We start from the raw sequence: 17,062 nt of genomic DNA, 5'->3' as shown, positions 1-17,062 counted from the left end.
TGAGCCGGGACACAGCAGACGTTGGAAAGGGGGGAGGCATGGAGAGACCCCTCAGGAGGGCAGGGGAAGGCTCGTGCAGACCCAGCTGCAGACCCCAGGGGCGGGGTGGGGATGGGCTGTGGGATGTTTTTAGCAGAACTGGGGCAGTAAATCAGTGTGAAGGTGTCCGTGCAGCTCCCCAGGCCCACTCTGCTCTGATTGCTGTGCTCTCCCTGGCGTGGCTGCCCCTTCTCCAGCTCCTGCCTTTGCTCCTGCGCTCGGTGTCCCCGGGATTTCATCCAGCCAGGCCTCTCAGTGTCATTTATGGCCATCCCAGCCCCATCTGTGCTCCTTGGCCCAGCCCAGACCTCACCTGGCCAGCTCCAGGGCCTGGAGGAGTTCGACTTGTTAGATCTGGTGTTACTGAGAAGAAATTAAACCTGCATTTTTAAATCACCGCCACGCTCACAGCAGAGACTGGCTGTGTGAATAAGGGAAACACAAACCCTCGAAACTGAGCTTGCAGGAATGCAAATTGTCCCCTGAGGTGGGGCTGTGGGCTGGGAATGGCTTTTGTGGTGCACAGGAATGGGTCTGGTTTGGTCTGCTGCTCTCTGTGGCGGTGCTGGATTTCCCTGGGCATCGTTTTCCCTTTCCCATGGAGCCCCTGGAAGCTCAGGGTGGCCCTGGGAGGTTCCGTGGCACTTTGCTCCTTCCCACACTGCTGCTTTCAGCAAACCCCACTCTGGGCTCTGCTCCTGGCCCTGTGGTTCCCTTCACCGGGGTGGGGGGTGGAGGAGGGATCTCTGCACACCGGGGGGACAAAACCCAGCAGCTCCCAAATCCATTAATTCCCAAACCCATAAATTCCCAAATCCATTAATTCCCAAACCCAGCAGTTCCCAAACCCAGCAGCTCCCAAATCCATCAGTTCCAAACTCAGCAGCTCCCAAATCCATCAGTTCCCAAACCCAGCAGCTCCCAAATCCATCAGTTCCCAAACCCAGCAGCTCCCAAACCCAGCAGCTCCCAAACCCAGCAGTTCCCAAACCCAGCAGTTCCCAAACCCAGCAGCTCCCAAATCCATCAGTTCCAAACCCAGCAGCTCCCAAATCCATCAGTTCCCAAACCCAGCAGCTCCCAAATCCATCAGTTCCCAAATCCATCAGTTCCCAAAGCCAGCAGCTCCCAAATCCATCAGTTCCCAAATCCATCAGTTCCCAAATCCAGCAGCTCCCAAACCCAGCAGCTCCCAAATCCATTAATTCCCAAACTCATCAGTTCCCAAACCCAGCAGCTCCCAAATCCATCAATTCCCAAACCCAGCAACTCCCAAACCCAGCAGCTGGATGCTGGATTTAAAAGGTGCTGACTTTAAAAGCTGCTGGATTTCAAAGCTGCTCCTCCAGGTGTCATTTCCTTGCCAGTTCCTGGTGGCACCAGGGAACACCAGTGGCTGGGACAGCTCCCAGCGCTGATGGCATCCACCAGCAGAGCCCAAAGCCACCCTTGGTCCCCCGTTCTGGAGTGACAGAGGAGTTCTTTGGGGGCAGCAGGAGCTGCCCCAGCCCTGCAGGCCCTGCTGTGCTGCCTGGCTGGCTGAATTCGGGGAGTTTTAACAGATCAATCACGGCATTAATCACAGCGTTAATCACGGCGTTAATCACGGGCTGGCAGGGATTAGCAGGAGGCTCCTGTCCTGGTGCTGCCTTTCCCTGCCCGCCCTGGCACCTCTGCTGGCACCTCTGCTGGCACCTCTGCTGGCACCTCTGCTTCTGCTGTCTCCACCCTCCCTGTCCCTCTGTGTCACCTCGGGGCTCTGTCCCTGCATCTGGTGATTGCTGCAGTTGGGTTTTTGGCACCACTTCAGCCTGGAATCCTGGAACTGGGAGCAGCTCGTCCCGTGCCATGGCAGGGACACTTCCCACTGTCCCAGAGTGCTCCCAGCCCCGTCCAGCCTGGCCACATGGGGCAGCTGGGGCTGAGGGGTGAAATGACCACCCTGTCCTGGTGTGGTGAGCCGGGTGTAAGCCAGGAGTAAGCCAGGAGTAAGCCAGGCTGACTTACAAAGTGCCACTGGCATTAAATCCGTGTTGTTGAGTGGCAGAGGGTTCTGCCCAGGCCAGCAGGGTCCTCCCCCGTGGAAATCATCCTGAATTCCCAGACAAATTCCCGTTTCCTGCTCCATCCTTCCCCTGCTGACCTGGGGTAACCAGCGGGGTTCACTCACAAGTGCCTCCGACACAAATTAAACCTGGGCCTCAAGCAAAAGTTCTCCTGCCCCCCAGCTGGAGCCTGTGAGTGCTGAGGAAAAGCTGCTGGGAAGGGGCTCTGGGGAGAGGTCCCTGCTCTGGAAGGGAATTGTGAGGATGATTTCCAGGGGCTCTTCCCTCTTCCCTCACTGCCCCTCTGCCCTGCACACTCCCCTGGCTCTGGGCTGGCTCTGCCTTGGTTTTGGGGTGTCCTGGCAGCCCTGGCCTCTGGGTGGTTTTGCAGTGCTCTGGGCTGGCTCTGATCAGGTTTTTCAGTGCCCTGGGCTGGCTCTGGTCAGGTTTTTCAGTGCCCTGGGTTGACTCTGGGTGGTTTTGCAGTGCCCTGGGTTCACTCTGGGTTGTTTTTCAGTGCCCTGGGCTGACTGTGGTCAGGTTTTTCAGTGCCCTGGGCTCACTCTGGGTTGTTTTGCAGTGCCCTGGACAGCCCTGTCCTCACTCTGGTCAGGTTTTGCAGTGCCCTGGGCTCACTCTGGGTGATTTTGCAGTGCCCTGAGCTGACTCTGGTCAGGTTTTTCAGTGCCCTGGGCTCACTCTGGGTTGTTTTGCAGTGCCCTGGGCTCACTCTGCGTTGTTTTTCAGTGCCTGGGCTGGCTCTGGTCAGGTTTTGCAGTGCCCTGGGCTCACTCTGGGTGATTTTGCAGTGCCCTGGGCTCACTCTGGGTTGTTTTGCAGTGCCCTGGGCTGACTCTGGTCAGGTTTTTCAGTGCCCTGGGCTCACTCTGGGTTGTTTTGCAGTGCCCTGGGCTCACTCTGGATGGTTTTGCAGTGCCCTGGGCTCACTCTGGGTTGTTTTGCAGTGCCCTGGACAGCCCTGGCCGGCTGGACGAGGAGCACCGGCTCATCGCCCGCTACGCCGCGCGCCTGGCTGCCGAGGCCGGCAATGCTGTGAGTGACCCCGTCCTGCCACGGGCACCGGGGGGCTGGGGGGCACCTCGGGGGGCTGGGGGGCACCTCGGGGGGGCTGGGCTCCCAAACCTGCCCGAAATCTCCAGTTTCTGTGCGCGTGCAGCTGGGACTGAGGTCGGGGAGCGGGGGAACGAGGAGGTCGGTGCTGCTCGGGCTGCAGAGAGAGAAACTTTTCCTTTCCTGCTGCTGCCTGAGGGAAGCAAACCCTGGCCGGGTGCTGGGGCTGGATTTACCCTGGGGAAGCAGCCTGAGAGGGGGCGAGGTGGGTTTGTGTTTGCAGCTTCTCGTAGTGGGGGGGATAAAGGAAACACAAACGCGTTTTCAGCTGGTAAAAATCAGCGCTGCTCTGGCAGAAAGCGGCTGCAGGAGCACAGTCAGAGTTCAGGGACGTTCCAGGGAATATTTGCAGCCTAGCTGCAGGGTGGGATCCCTGTCTTGGCTGGTGCACCCACGGGGAAGGAGAGCAGAGTTTGCAGGGGCATGTCCCACGTTCCTGAATGTGAAAAACACCAGTCGCTTGTTTTTTTAAAATCTAAAAAGCTTATTGGGAATGAAATAGTTATTAAGAAATAGGAATAGAATTAGAGTAATAAAAATTTGGACAATGAGGATTAGGACAATTACAAGACAATAAAAAGCAAAGAATTACAGACATCCGGATGTTTTTGGGCTCTGAGCTGCCAAAAACACACCTTGTGAACAAAGGAACAGCCCTTAAAAGCAACAGCCTGTTGCATATTCATACATCTCATACATGGTGCATAAATCCCTTGCAAATTAAGAATTTTTCTGGTTTTTGTCAACTTCTTCCCCTTAATCCTGGTGGTTCCATAAAAGCAGAGAGGAGGTGGGAGGATGTTTGTCTTTGCTGATAAGGAGGCTGTAACTCTTTAGATTTCCTGGTGCTGTTACCTCTGTGTGAAGAGTTTCTTGATTATCTCATCCTTTTCTTGAGCACAGCAGAGTTTCTATTTTAACATGGTGTTGTAACCTAAAACTGTATTTACCACACCGCTCAAGAGAATTAACGCAGCACAACTTTCTGACACCACACGTGTAACGTCCACTGTAACATCTGCCAAAAGCCACTCCCCAAAAGTGCATTTTTCACCCTGAATTTCCCTCGGGGCCAGGATCCCACCCTGGGCAGAGGGACCTGGGCAGGTCTCTGTGAAACCCTGCAGACAAACCGCTGTGCTGGGACATTTTAAACTGCCAGCCCCCGCTCCCCCTGCCCGCCCTGGGACCCCCACAGTCACTGCTGTGAGAAACGCCAATCACTTGGTTTTTAAAAGTTTTAAAGTTTAATAATAACAATAAAACGGTTATAAAAATAGTAACACAATTAGAGTAATAAAAATTTAGAGTTAGGACAATTACAAGGCAATAAAAAGCAAAGAATTCCCGATGTCCGGATGCTCTCGGGCACTTAAGCCACGACAAGCCTTGTGAGCAAAGGAATAACCTTAATAGCCTGTTTTCATATGCAAAACACCTCATGAATATGCATATATTTTATTTAAAACAAGAAATTCGTCTGGTACTTGTCAAAAAGTTTCTGTTAATTCCCAGGCACCTTCGAGTCTAAGTCAGGCTTGAAGAACTTCGTTTCTGTTGATAAGGAAAGGCATAAATCCCTCTTCTCTGGAAAATTTCGGGGTTTCTGTAATTGTTATCTCTGTGTGAAGAATTCCTTGATTATCTTCTCCTTTCCTAAAAAAATGTCTCACACACATAGTTTCTATTTTAACTACTAATGCTTAATTTTGATTACCAAACTACACTTACTATATTATTGAAATGTCAATGCAGCATAACTTTCAGCATAATGCATATGGTAAATATCTGCGTAGAGCCATATCATATCCATTTGTCACACTGCACTCACCAGGGACGTTGAAATACTCTAAAAAAAACCACCACCAACTCACACCTACAGCCCAACAAACCAAACCTAAACCACAACATTTCCAACACCAAAAAAAAAACCAATAAGAAACTAAATAAACCAAACTACAGCAACAACAAAAATTTTTTTTCTAAGTTTCTCTCTCTTTTAAAACAACAAAAAGCTTTATTATTTAATATTATTTAAGTTTTCTTATTTAATAAACAATTTTTTCCACTTTTCTCCAAAAAAAAAAAAAAAAAAAATTCCCAAACCAGTTAAAAAAAAAAACAAAAAACAACTCTACTTCCTAAAAAAAAAAACCTTTAAAAATTCTCTCCCAAATTTACCCTAAACCAAAACACAGCTCAGCCCTTGGGTGCCCATGGCAGGGCTGGAGGTGGAGACGTTGGAGTTTGCTGAGGCTGCTCAAGGATCGAGGGAAATTCCTGGAGTTTGCTGAGGCTGCTCAAGGATCAGAGAAATTCCTGGAGTTTGCTGAGGCTGCTCAAGGGTCGAGAGAAATTCCTGGAGTTTGCTGAGGCTGCTCAGGGGCTGAGGGAAATTCCTGGAGTTTGCTGAGGCTGCTCAAGGGCTGAGAGAAATTCCTGGAGTTTGCTGAGGCTGCTCAGGGGCTGAGGGAAATTCCTGGAGTTTGCTGAGGCTGCTCAAGGATCGAGGGAAATTCCTGGAGTTTACTGAGGCTGCTCAAGGATCAGGGAAATTCCTGGAGTTTGCTGAGGCTGCTCCGGGGCTGAGGGAAATTCCTGGAGTTTGCTGAGGCTGCTCAGGGGCTGAGGGAAATTCCTGCTCTCTTTTCCTAACCGCGGGTGCCCGGGCACTGCCAGGGGTGGCTGGAGGAAGGGAAGGGGAGCCCCGGGGGGTTCTGTGCAGCCAGGGCTCGGCCCCTGGGACACGGAGCTGTTTGTGGCTCCAGAAATGGCCAGAAATGCCCCTCGGCTCGGGGGCAGGGGGATGGGCCGGGCCTGGAGGGGTCTGAGCTGGGCCTGGAGGGGTCTGAGCCAGTTCTGGAGGAGTCTGAGCCCAGTTCTGGAGGAGTCTGAGCCGGGCTCTGGAAAAGTCTGAGCTGGGCTCTGGAGGAGCCTGAGCCAGGCTCTGGAAAATTCTGAGCCAGGCTCTGGAAAAGTCTGAGCTGGGCTCTGGAGGAGTCTGAGCCAGTTCTGGAGGAGTCTGAGCCCAGTTCTGGAGGAGTCTGAGCTGGGCTCTGGAGGAGTCTGAGCCAGTTCTGGAGGAGTCTGAGCCCAGTTCTGGAGCAGCCTGAGCCAGGCCTGGAGGAGCCTGAGCTCCCAGGGCTCAGGAGGAGTCTGAGCTGGGCCTGGAGCAGTCTGAGCCGGGCTCTAGAGGAGCCTGAGCAAGGTTTGGAGGAGCCTGAGCCCAGTTCTGGAGGAGTCTGAGCCTGGTTCTGGACAAGTCTGAGCTGGGCTCTGGGGGAGTGTAAGCCAGGCTCTGGAGGAGCCTGAGCCCAGTTCTGGAGGAGCCTGAGCCTGGTTCTGGACAAGTCTGAGCTGGGCTCTGGGGGAGTCTGAGCCAGGCCTGGAGGAGCCTGAGCCGGACTCTGGAGTAGCCTGGGCCAGGCCTGGAGGAGTCTGAGCCAGTTCTGGAGGAGTCTGAGCCAGTTCTGGAGGAGTCTGAGCCAGGCTCTGGCGGAGCCTGAGTTCCCAGGGCTCTGGAGCAGCCTGAGCCTGGTTCTGGACAAGTCTGAGCTCCCAGGGCTCTGGAGGAGCCTGAGCCCAGTTCTGGAGGAGTCTGAGCCTGGTTCTGGATGAGTCTGAGCTGGGCTCTGGAGGAGCCTGAGCTGGGCTCAGGAGGAGTCTAAGCAGGGCTCTGGAGGAGTCTGAGCTGGGCCTGGAGGAGTCTGAGCCCAGTTCTGGAGGAGTCTGAGCTGGGCTCTGGAGGAGTCTGAGCTGGGCTCTGGAGGAGTCTGAGCTGGGCTCTGGAGGAGTCTGAGCCTGGTTCTGGATGAGTCTGAGCCGGGCTCTGGAGGAGCCTGAGCCAGTTCTGGAGGAGCCTGAGCCGGGCTCTGGAGCAGCCTGGGGGGATCCTGCCGAGCTCTGCGAGCGGGTGACACACGTGGGGACAGGTGGTGTGTGCGTGGGGACAGTGTGCCACATCCATGGGGACAGTGTGACACATCCATGGGGACAATGTGCTGTGTCCATGGGACAATGTGCCACATCCATGGGGACAGTGTGACACATCCATGGGGACAGTGTGACACATCCATGGGACAGTGTGCCACATCCATGGGGACAGTGTGACACATCCATGGGACAGTGTGACACATCCATGGGGACAGTGTGACACATCCATGGGACAATGTGCCACATCCATGGGACAGTGTGCCACATCCATGGGGACAGTGTGACACATCCATGGGACAGTGTGACACATCCATGGGGACAGTGTGCCACATCCATGGGGACAGTGTGACACGTCCATGGGACAATGTGACACACCCATGGGGACCGTGTGACACATCCATGGGACAATGTGCCACATCCATGGGGACAGTGTGCCACATCCATGGGGACAGTGTGCCACGTCCATGGGGACAGTGTGCCACGTCCATGGGGACAGTGTGCCTGCCCATGTGGAGCCCCATCCCTGCAGGGGTTTGAAGCCCTGGGCGTGTGGCCCTTGGGGACAGGGCCAAGCCAGGGCTCACCCGGTGTCTCGGAGGGTTTTTCCCCAGATCTGTGGCTCCCCGTGTTCCAGAGGGCTTTGCTCAGGGAAGGGGTACAGGCTGATAGCCACAAGGGCGCTTGCACATTTCAGGGACACCTCACACCTCAGCCAGTGCCACCCTGCCATGGCAGGGACACCTGCCCCTGTCCCTGGCTGCTCCCAGCCCCATCCAGCCTGGCCCGGGCACTGCCAGGGTGGGCACTGCCAGGGGTATTTGGAACTGAACATCCTGGCAGCTTCAGGTGTTGGTGCAGAATCCACAGCCAGGACATTTTCTTCACGGCTCGTTCAGCCTCGGGAAGACTCTGGGGCGATGTTTTCTGGGCACTCAGGGGTGGTGGCTGCGCTTCCCACAGAGCAGCTGTGGATGCCCTGGATCCCTGGCAGGCTGGGCACCGGGGCTGGGAGCAGCTGGGACAGTGGCAGTGTCCCTGCCGTGGCTGGGGTGGCACTGGGTGGGCTCTGGGGTCTCTCCCGACCCAAAGCCGTTGGATGCCGTGACCCCAAGGTGCTGCTGGCTGGGATGGCTCCGGGCTGGGCTTCTGATTCTCAGCGGAGAATTCCTGTGGGGAGCAGATCCGGGGGATTAAAGGGGAAAATGGAGCTCTGGGGAGATCCTGGAGCCACTTCCAGGCCCTGAAGGGGCTCCAGGAGAGCTGCAGAGGGATTTGGGACAGAAGATGGAGGGACAGGAGCCAGGGAATGGCTCCCAGTGCCAGAGGGCAGGGCTGGATGGGAGATTGGGAATTGGGAATTGTTCCCTGGCAGGGTGGGGAAGGGCTGGGCTGGAATTCCCAGAGCAGCTGTGGCTGCCCCTGGATCCCTGGCAGTGCCCGAGGCCGGGTTGGACACTGGGACACCCTGGGACAGTGGCAGTGTCCCTGCCATGGCAGGGTGGGATGAGATGAAGGCCGAGCTTTCCCTCAGCGTTTCAGCAGAATTCCTGAGTGGCTCTGTGCCCAGGAGGAGCCACGGCTGCTGGGGGCTCTGGGGCTGGGCTTTGTGCTCCAAAGGGCTTCAACAACCACAAAAAGCACAGCCAAATGGAATTGGTGCCCTGGAGGGTGGGCAGAGAGCTCAGCCCTGGCACGGTGACAGCAGAGCACCCTGGGCTGTGCCAGGGCTGGGAGCCCAGGCTGGGAGCTGTGGGGCTGGCAGCCAGCCCTGCCTGCAGGGAGGGACTGGTGGGACTGGTGGGACTGTGGGACTGGTGGGACTGGTGGGACTGGTGGGACTGTGGGATTGGTGGGACTGGTGAGGCTGCTGTGACTGGTGGGACTGTGGGATTGGTGGGACTGGTGGGACTGGTGGGACTGTGGGACTGGTGGGACTGGTGAGGCTGCTGTGACTGGTGGGACTGTGGGATTGGTGGGACTGGTGGGACTGGTGGGACTGTGGGACTGTGGGATTGGTGGGACTGGTGGGACTGGTGAGGCTGCTGGGACTGGTGGGACTGGTGGGATTGGTGGGATTGGTGGGACTGGTGGGACTGTGGGACTGGTGGGACTGGTGGGACTGGTGGGACTGGTGGGACTGCTGGGACTGGTGGGACTGCTGGGACTGGTGGGATTGGTGGGACTGGTGGGACTGGTGGGGCTGTGGGGCTGTGGGGCTGTGGGGCTGGTGGGACTGGTGGGACTGGTGGGACTGTGGGACTGGTGGGATTGGTGGGACTGGTGGGACTGGTGGGACTGTGGGACTGGTGGGATTGGTGGGACTGGTGGGACTGGTGGGACTGTGGGACTGGTGGGATTGGTGGGACTGGTGGGACTGGTGGGACTGTGGGACTGGTGTCATTGTGTCATTGGTGTCATTGAGCGATTTGTGTGATTTCTGTGTTTTGCTGTGTTTTCTATGGTTTGTGTGATTTCTGTGATTGTATGATTTGTGTTTTCTGTGTTTTCTGTGATTTCTGTAATTTCTGTGTTTTCCGTGATTGTGTGATTGTGTGTTTTCTGTGATTTCTGTGATTGTGTGTTTTCTTTTCTGTGATTTCTGTGGTTGTGTATTTTCTGTGTTTTCTGTGATTTCTGTGGTTGTGTATTTTCTGTGATTTCTGTGATTGGTGTGATTTCTGTGATTGTGTGATTTCTGTGATTGGTGTGATTCTGTGATTGGTGAGATTGTGTGTTTCATGTGATTTCTGTGATTGTGTGATTTCTGTGGTCGTATTTTCTGTGTTTTCTGTGTAATTTCTGTGTGATTTCTGTGATTTCTGTGATTGTATTTTCTGTAATTTCTGTGTTTTCTGTTCTTTCTGTGTAATTTCTGTGTTTTCTGTTCTTTCTGTGTAATTTCTGTATTTTCTGTGATTTTTGTGATTTCTGTGATTGGTGTGATTCTGTGATTTCTGTGATTGTGATTTCTGTGATTGTGATTTCTGTGATTTCCGTGTGATTCCTCTGCTTGTATTTCCTGAGTTTTCTGCGATTGTATTTTCTGTGTTTTCTGTGATTTGCGTGATTTCTGTGATTGGTGAGATTGTGTGCTTTGTGTGATTCTGTGATTTCTGTGATTCTGTGATTTCTGTGATTTCTGTGATTGTATTTTCTGTGTTTTCTGTGATTTGCGTGATTTCTGTGATTGGTGAGATTGTGTGCTTTGTGTGATTCTGTGATTTCTGTGATTTCTGTGATTTCTGTGATTCTGTGATTGGTGTGATTTCTGTGATTGTGTTTTCTGTGATTTGCGTGATTCCTGTGATTGGTGAGATTGTGTGTTTTGTGTGATTCCTGTGATTGGTGTGATTCTGTGATTGGTGTGATTTCTGTGATTGTGTTTTCTGTGATTTCTGTGATTTGTGTGATTTCTGTGATTTCTGTGATTGTGTTTTCTGTGATTTCTGTGATTTGCGTGATTTCTGTGATTGGTGTGATTGTGTGTTTTGTGTGATTCTGTGATTTCTGTGATTGTGTTTTCTGTGATTTCTGTGATTCTGTGATTGGTGTGATTTCTGTGATTGTGTTTTCTGTGATTTCTGTGATTTGCGTGATTCCTGTGATTGGTGTGATTCTGTGATTTCTGTGATTCTGTGATTGGTGTGATTTCTGTGATTGTGTTTTCTGTGATTTCTGTGATTTGCGTGATTCCCGTGATTGCATTTTCTGCTATTTTCTGCCATTTTCTGCGCATTTCTGTGTTTCCTGTGACCCCTGTGCTTCCCGCGCTTGTATTTTCTGTGATTTCTGGCTTTTCCTGTTCTCTCTGTGATTCCTGCTCCTCCTCTCTCCCCAGCCCCGCCCGCCTGCAGACCTGGCTTTCAGCTTCGATGCCAACAAGCAGCAGAGGCAGCTGATAGCAGAGCTGGAGAACAAGAACAGGTACAGACCTGACCAAATTGCATCTCCCGGGGTGCAGTTGCCTCGTTGACTGATTAGTTACTCATTAGCATTCGTTAATTAGCCGTGGGGAGGGGCTGCCCTGCCCGTGCCCCCCAGGGAGGGCTGGATCTTCTCTCGTCTTCTTAAAATCATCTTCCCCAGCGCTGAGCGCATCCGGCAAAACTCAGAGCTGGAATGTGATCCCAGAGATCCCCAAAAGCCCCAAATCCCCAAAACCCCCAAATCCCCAAAACCCCTAAAACCCTGAAATCCCCGAAACCTCCAAATCCCCGAAACCCCCAAATCCCCAAAACCCCTGAAACCCCCAAATCCCCAAAAGCCCCAAATCCCTGAAACCTCCAAAACCCCCAAATCCCCGAAACCCCCAAATCCCCAAAACAGCCAAATCCCAAGTCCTGGGCTGATCCCCCAGCAGGGGAGGGGGGATTGTGCCCCTGTGCCCAGGTGAGAGCCCACCTGCAGAGCTGCCCCAGCCCTGGGGATTCCAACTGCACAAGGACCTGGAGCTGCTGGAGAGAGCCCAGAGGAGACCACGGAGCTGCTCCAGGGCTGGAGCCAGGCTGGGAGAGCTGGGGCTGCTCACCTGGAGAGGAGAAGGATCCAGGCAGAGCTCAGAGCCCCTTGCAGGGCCTGAAGGGGCTCCAGGAGAGCTGCAGAGGGACTGGGGACAAGGCCTGGAGGGACAGGAGCCAGGGAATGGCTCCCAGTGCCAGAGGGCAGGGCTGGATGGGAGATTGGGAATTGGGAATTGTTCCCTGTGAGGGTGGGCAGGCCCTGGCACAGGGTGCCCAGAGCAGCTGTGGCTGCCCCTGGATCCCTGGCAGTGCCCAAGGCCAGGCTGGACACTGGGGCTGGGAGCACCTGGGACTGTGGGAGGTGTCAGGGGGCACTGGATGGGCTCTGAGGTCCCTTCCAAAGCCAACCAGAGGATTTTTGTTGTTCCAGAGGGTCTCCTGTGGAGCCCCCCAGGCTCTCCTGGTGCTCCTGGTGTCCCCATGCCCATCCCTGTCCCCAGGCACCCTCAGCAGTGGGAAAAGGCTGCTCTGGGGCACCTTGGGAGCAGTTCCTGGAGAGCAGGAACAGCTCAGCCCTGGCACTGCTGCAGCCTCAGTGCCATAGCAGGAGCCCTTGCAGGAGTTTGGAATGGTTCCTGCAGATCCTGGATAAGGGAGATCTCACCCAGAGCTGCTGGGAGCCCTGGCCAGCAGAGCAGCTCAGCAGCTCTGCCAGCGAGGAGAGCTGCAGGTGCCTCTCTCCTCCTGGAAGGGCTGCAGCCCTGCTGCAGGGAGCCCCTGGGCATCCCCTGGCACTGCCCCTGCTGCTGCCCGGCCCCTTTCCCCCAGGAGGGTTTGGTTCTGTGCCCATGAGCTGCTCCTGCAGCCCCCAGGGCTGGAACTGCAACCCCTGGAGCACCCCTGAGCCTGCTCTGTGCCAGGGGCTGCAGAGGCACTGCAGGGAGTGACTGCAGGCCTGGGAAGTGAGGAACCTCCCGGGTCCTGCAGGGCACTGCCCAGGCCCCTGTCCTGTCCTTGGCAGTGCCCATATCCCTGTCCTGGGGCTGTGCCCATGTCCCTGTCCTGGGGCAGTGCCCTCATCCCTGTCCTGCCTGGGGCTGTGCCCATATCCCTGTCCTGGGGCTGTGCCCTTGTCCCTGTCCTGGGGCAGTGCCCTCATCCCTATCCTGCCTGGGGCTGTGCCCACATCCGTGTCCTGTCTGGGGTTGTGCCCACATCCCTGTCCTGTCCTGGGGCAGTGCCCTCATCCCTGTCCTGCCTGGGGCTGTGCCCATATCCCTGTCCTGGAGCTGTGCCCATGTCCCTGTCCTGGGGCAGTGCCCTCGTCCCTGTCCTGGGGCAATGCCCTCATCCCTGTCCTGGAGCTGTGCCCATATCCCTGTCCTGGGGCAGTGCCCTCATCCCTATCCTGCCTGGGGCTGTGCCCACATCCCTGTCCTGTCCTGGGGCTGTGCCCACATCCCTGTCCTGTCCTTGGCAGTGCCCTCATCCCTGTCCTGGGGCTGTGCCCACGTACATGTCCTGACTGAGGCTGTTCCCACATCCCTGTCCTGTTCTTGGCAGTGCCCACATCCCTGTCCTGCCTGGGGCAGTGCCAGGGCTCCCCACGGAGCACAGCCCTGCTGTGGGGCTGGCACTGCCAGGAGCACAGCCCTGTTCTGGGGCTGGCACTGCCAGGAGCACAGCCCTGCTGTGGGGCTGGCACTGCCAGGAGCACAGCCCTGTTCTGGGGCTGGCACTGCCAGGAGCACAGCCCTGCCTGGGGCTGGCACTGCCAGGAGCAGAGCCCTGCCTGGGGCTGGCACTGCCAGGAGCACAGCCCTGCTGTGGGGCTGGCACTGCCAGGAGCAGAGCCCTGCTTGGGGCTGGCACTGCCAGGAGCACAGCCCTGCTGTGGGGCTGGCACTGCCAGGAGCAGAGCCCTGCTTGGGGCTGGCACTGCCAGGAGCACAGCCCTGCCTGGGGCTGGCACTGCCAGGAGCAGCTCCAGGGCTGCAGGAGCGTTCGGGAGCAGAGCGGGCACCGGTGTGAACCCACCTGCTCTCTCCCGTGGAAACGTGCAAGTTCAGTGAGGGACAGCAGGGACAAGGAGCACAGGGCAAGGTGACCAGTGCCAGCCGGGGGTTGGCACACGTCCCCAGCCGGGCAGGGCTGCTGAGGGAGCCTCTCCAGCTGTTTATTTCCTCACCATCGCTCCCACTCCACGGGTATGGCAATGGCGAGATGCCAGCAGCTCACAGCCCCGGCAGCAGACACGGAGCTCAGTGCAACACTTTATGTACGAATGCTCCCCTTGCTGATGGAGTAAACAAGTCACCCTTTGTCTCCTTAAAAAGGACAAAAGCCCACAAGTTTCTCTCCTCAATTTGGTTAAAACACACCTCATAGGACCTTGGGGACTTCACCTCAAACTTAAGGACAGCCAATTAGACAAGAGCCAAAAAGTCCCGCCTAAGCAACAAGAACAAAATAAGTAAATCACAATAAGAGAACAAGAGAAGTAAATCACTTTTGTGAGGTGTTTTAGCAGGAGCAAGAACCTCTTGCCCTGGCTCGGTTTTTCTCTGTAAAGAGCTTTTTTATTTTGCCTTTTATCAAAACTTTTTTGTTTCCAACACTGTCACAGGAGCCATTCTGCTACTTTTACGCCCCCTGAGGTAGCTGAGCTATCAAGGGTGTGATGCTTGTCTGTGAGAGCTTACAAGACCTGGCTCGAACAGATAAAACAGATTTACTTTAAAGTTTTTTGACCAGTCACACGAAGCAAAAGCACACTGGCACCCGTTCTATCCAACCACTGTAAGCACACGTCCCTCTGGTTAAAAGAGTGCTCACTTATTTCCAATGCAACACCTGCTTGTGAGCCCTAAAACACAACGCACGGAGCACATCCAGAGGAGGCAGCGAGGCTGGAGAGGGGCTGGGAACACAAACCCGAGGCTGGAGAGGGGCTGGGAACACAAACCCGAGGCTGGAGAGGGGCTGGGAACACAAACCCTGTGAGGAACGTTTGAAGGAGCTGGGGGTGCTCAGCCTGGAGAAAAGGAGACTCAGGGGTGACCTCGTTGCTCTCCACAACTCCCTGAAGGGAGGTGCAGACAGCTGGGGTCGGTCTCTTCCACCGGGCAGCGCTGACAGAACAAGGGGACACAGCCTCGAGCTGTGTCAGGGAAGGTACAGGTTGGATATTAGGGAAAAAAATTCACCTAAAGAATAATAAAGTTTTGGAATTGTCTTCCCAGGGAGGTGGTGGAGTCACCATCTCTGGATGTGTTCAGAAAAAGGCTGGACGTGGCACTTGGTGCTGTAGTCTGGTTGAGGTGTCAGGGAACAGGTTGGGCTTGATGATCTTGGAGGTCTCTGCCAACCTCATTATTCTGTGATCCTGTGAGTCTGTGATTCTGTGATCCTGTGTGAATCTCTGATCATGTGATCCCGTGTGATCCCGTGTGATCCTGTGATCCCGTGTGGTTCTCTGATCCCATGTGGTTCTCTGATCCCGTGTGATCCTGTGATCCCGTGTGATCCCGTGATCCCGTGTGGTTCTCTGATCCCATGTGATCCCGTGTGGTTCTCTGATCCCGTGTGATCCCGTGTGATCCCGTGTGATCCCGTGTGGTTCTCTGATCCCGTGTGGTTCTCTGATCCCGTGTGATCCCGTGTGGTTCTCTGATCCCGTGTGGTTCTCTGATCCCGTGTGATCCCGTGTGGTTCTCTGATCCCGTGTGGTTCTCTGATCCCGTGTGATCCCGTGTGGTTCTCTGATCCCGTGTGGTTCTCTGATCCCGTGTGATCCTGTGTGATCCCGTGATCCCATGTGGTTCTCTGATCCCGTGTGATCCCGTGTGGTTCTCTGATCCCGTGTGGTTCTCTGATCCCGTGTGATCCTGTGTGATCCCGTGATCCCATGTGGTTCTCTGATCCCGTGTGATCCCGTGTGGTTCTCTGATCCCGTGATCCCGTGTGGTTCTCTGATCCCGTGTGATCCCGAGTGGTTCTCTGATCCAGTGTGATCCCGTGTGATCCCGTGTGGTTCTCTGATCCCATGTGATCCCGTGATCCCGTGTGGTTCTCTGATCCCATGTGATCCCGTGATCCCGTGTGGTTCTCTGATCCCGTCTCTCTCCAACACTGCCCTGCCAGGGAGATCCTGCAGGAGATCCAGCGGCTGCGCCTGGAGCACGAGCAAGCCTCGCAGCCCACGCCCGAGAAGGCGCAGCAGAACCCGACCCTGCTGGCCGAGCTCCGCCTGCTGCGGTAATGGCAACCTGGCTGCCGGCCTGGGCTACCGGGCTACCGGGGTGGGCTACCGGCCTGGGCTACCGGGGTGGGCTACCGGGCTGGGCTACCGGGGTGGGCTACCGGGCTGGGCTACCGGGGTGGGCTACCGGGCTACCAGGGTGGGCTACCGGGCTGCTGGGGTGGGCTACTGGGCTGCTGGGCTGGGTTACTGGGCTGGGCTACCGGGCTGGGCTACCGGGCTGCCAGGGTGGGCTACCAGGCTGTAGGGCTGGGCTACCAGGCTGTAGGGCTGGGCTACCGGGCTGCAGGGCTGGGCTACCAGGCTGTAGGGCTGGACCACCGGGCTGCAGGGCTGGGCTACTGGGCTGCAGGGCTGGGCCACCGGGCTGTGGGCTGGACCACCAGGCTGTAGGTCTGGACCACCGGGCTGCGGGGCTGGGCTACCGGGCTGCAGGGCTGGGCTACCAGGCTGCAGGGCTGGGCTACCAAGCTGTAGGGCTGGGCCACCGGGCTGTAGGGCTGGGCTACCAGGCTGCGGGGCTGGGCCAGCGGAAGCACGGAGCACAGAGCAGAGGTTCCCGGGGTCTCCAGGCAGAATCCCCGAATCCTCTCCCGTTCCCCGGGGCTGCTGCGTGCAGCTCCTTCCCGACAGGCCGTTTGCACCTTGAAGGAGCTTTTTGGGGTTCTCTGTTTCTTTGGGGTGTGTGGATTCCCTAGCTGCGGGTTTTGGGGTTTTTTTATCATTCCTGTCAGTTCTGGCTCTGGCCCCCACTCCCGAGGCAGCGGCTGTTGATGTTTGCAGGGGGTGTTGTTTTCCCGGCTGTTGATGTTTGCAGGGGGTGTTGTTTTCCCAGCTGTTGATGTTGGCAGGGGTGTTGTTTTCCCGTGTGTCAATGTTTGCAGGGGCTGTTGTTTTCCCGGGTGTCGATGTTTGCAGGGGGTGTTGTTTTCCCCTGTGTTGATGTTTGCAGGGGGTGTTGTTTTCCCGGCTGTTGATGTTGGCAGGGGGTGTTGTTTTCCCGGCTGTTGATGTTTGCAGGGGTGTTGTTTTCCCAGCTGTTGATGTTTGCAGGGGGTGTTGTTTTCCCGGCTGTCGATGTTTGCAGGGGGTGTTGTTTTCCCCTGTGTTGATGTTTGCAGTGGGTGTTGTTTTCCCCTGTGTCGATGTTTGCAGGGGGTGTTGTTTTCCCGGGTGTCAATGTTTGCAGGGGG

The 17,062-nt window shown here is 55.9% G+C and overlaps 1 protein-coding gene across 9 annotated transcripts in view; it reads left to right on the top strand.

Moving 5' to 3' along the window:
* DTNB (dystrobrevin beta) overlaps positions 1-17,062 on the top strand; it is a 188,488-nt gene that overhangs the window by 86,953 nt on the left and 84,473 nt on the right. For 7 of the 9 annotated variants that reach the window (XM_054002118.1, XM_054002116.1, XM_054002114.1 and 4 more), the window contains 3 exons: positions 3,050-3,137; positions 10,987-11,072; positions 15,752-15,865. In XM_054002118.1, the coding sequence (XP_053858093.1) occupies positions 3,050-3,137; positions 10,987-11,072; positions 15,752-15,865 (288 nt within the window). Of the gene's footprint in view, positions 1-2,664; positions 2,680-3,049; positions 3,138-10,986; positions 11,073-15,751; positions 15,866-17,062 lie in introns of those variants that run through there. The other 2 variants (XR_008441023.1, XR_008441024.1) reach the window with 2 other exon arrangements.

The sequence above is a fragment of the Vidua macroura genome, chromosome 35 (genome assembly GCF_024509145.1).
Source record: "Vidua macroura isolate BioBank_ID:100142 chromosome 35, ASM2450914v1, whole genome shotgun sequence".
NCBI lineage: Eukaryota > Metazoa > Chordata > Aves > Passeriformes > Viduidae > Vidua > Vidua macroura.
This window is presented reverse-complemented; position numbering and strand designations above follow the sequence as displayed.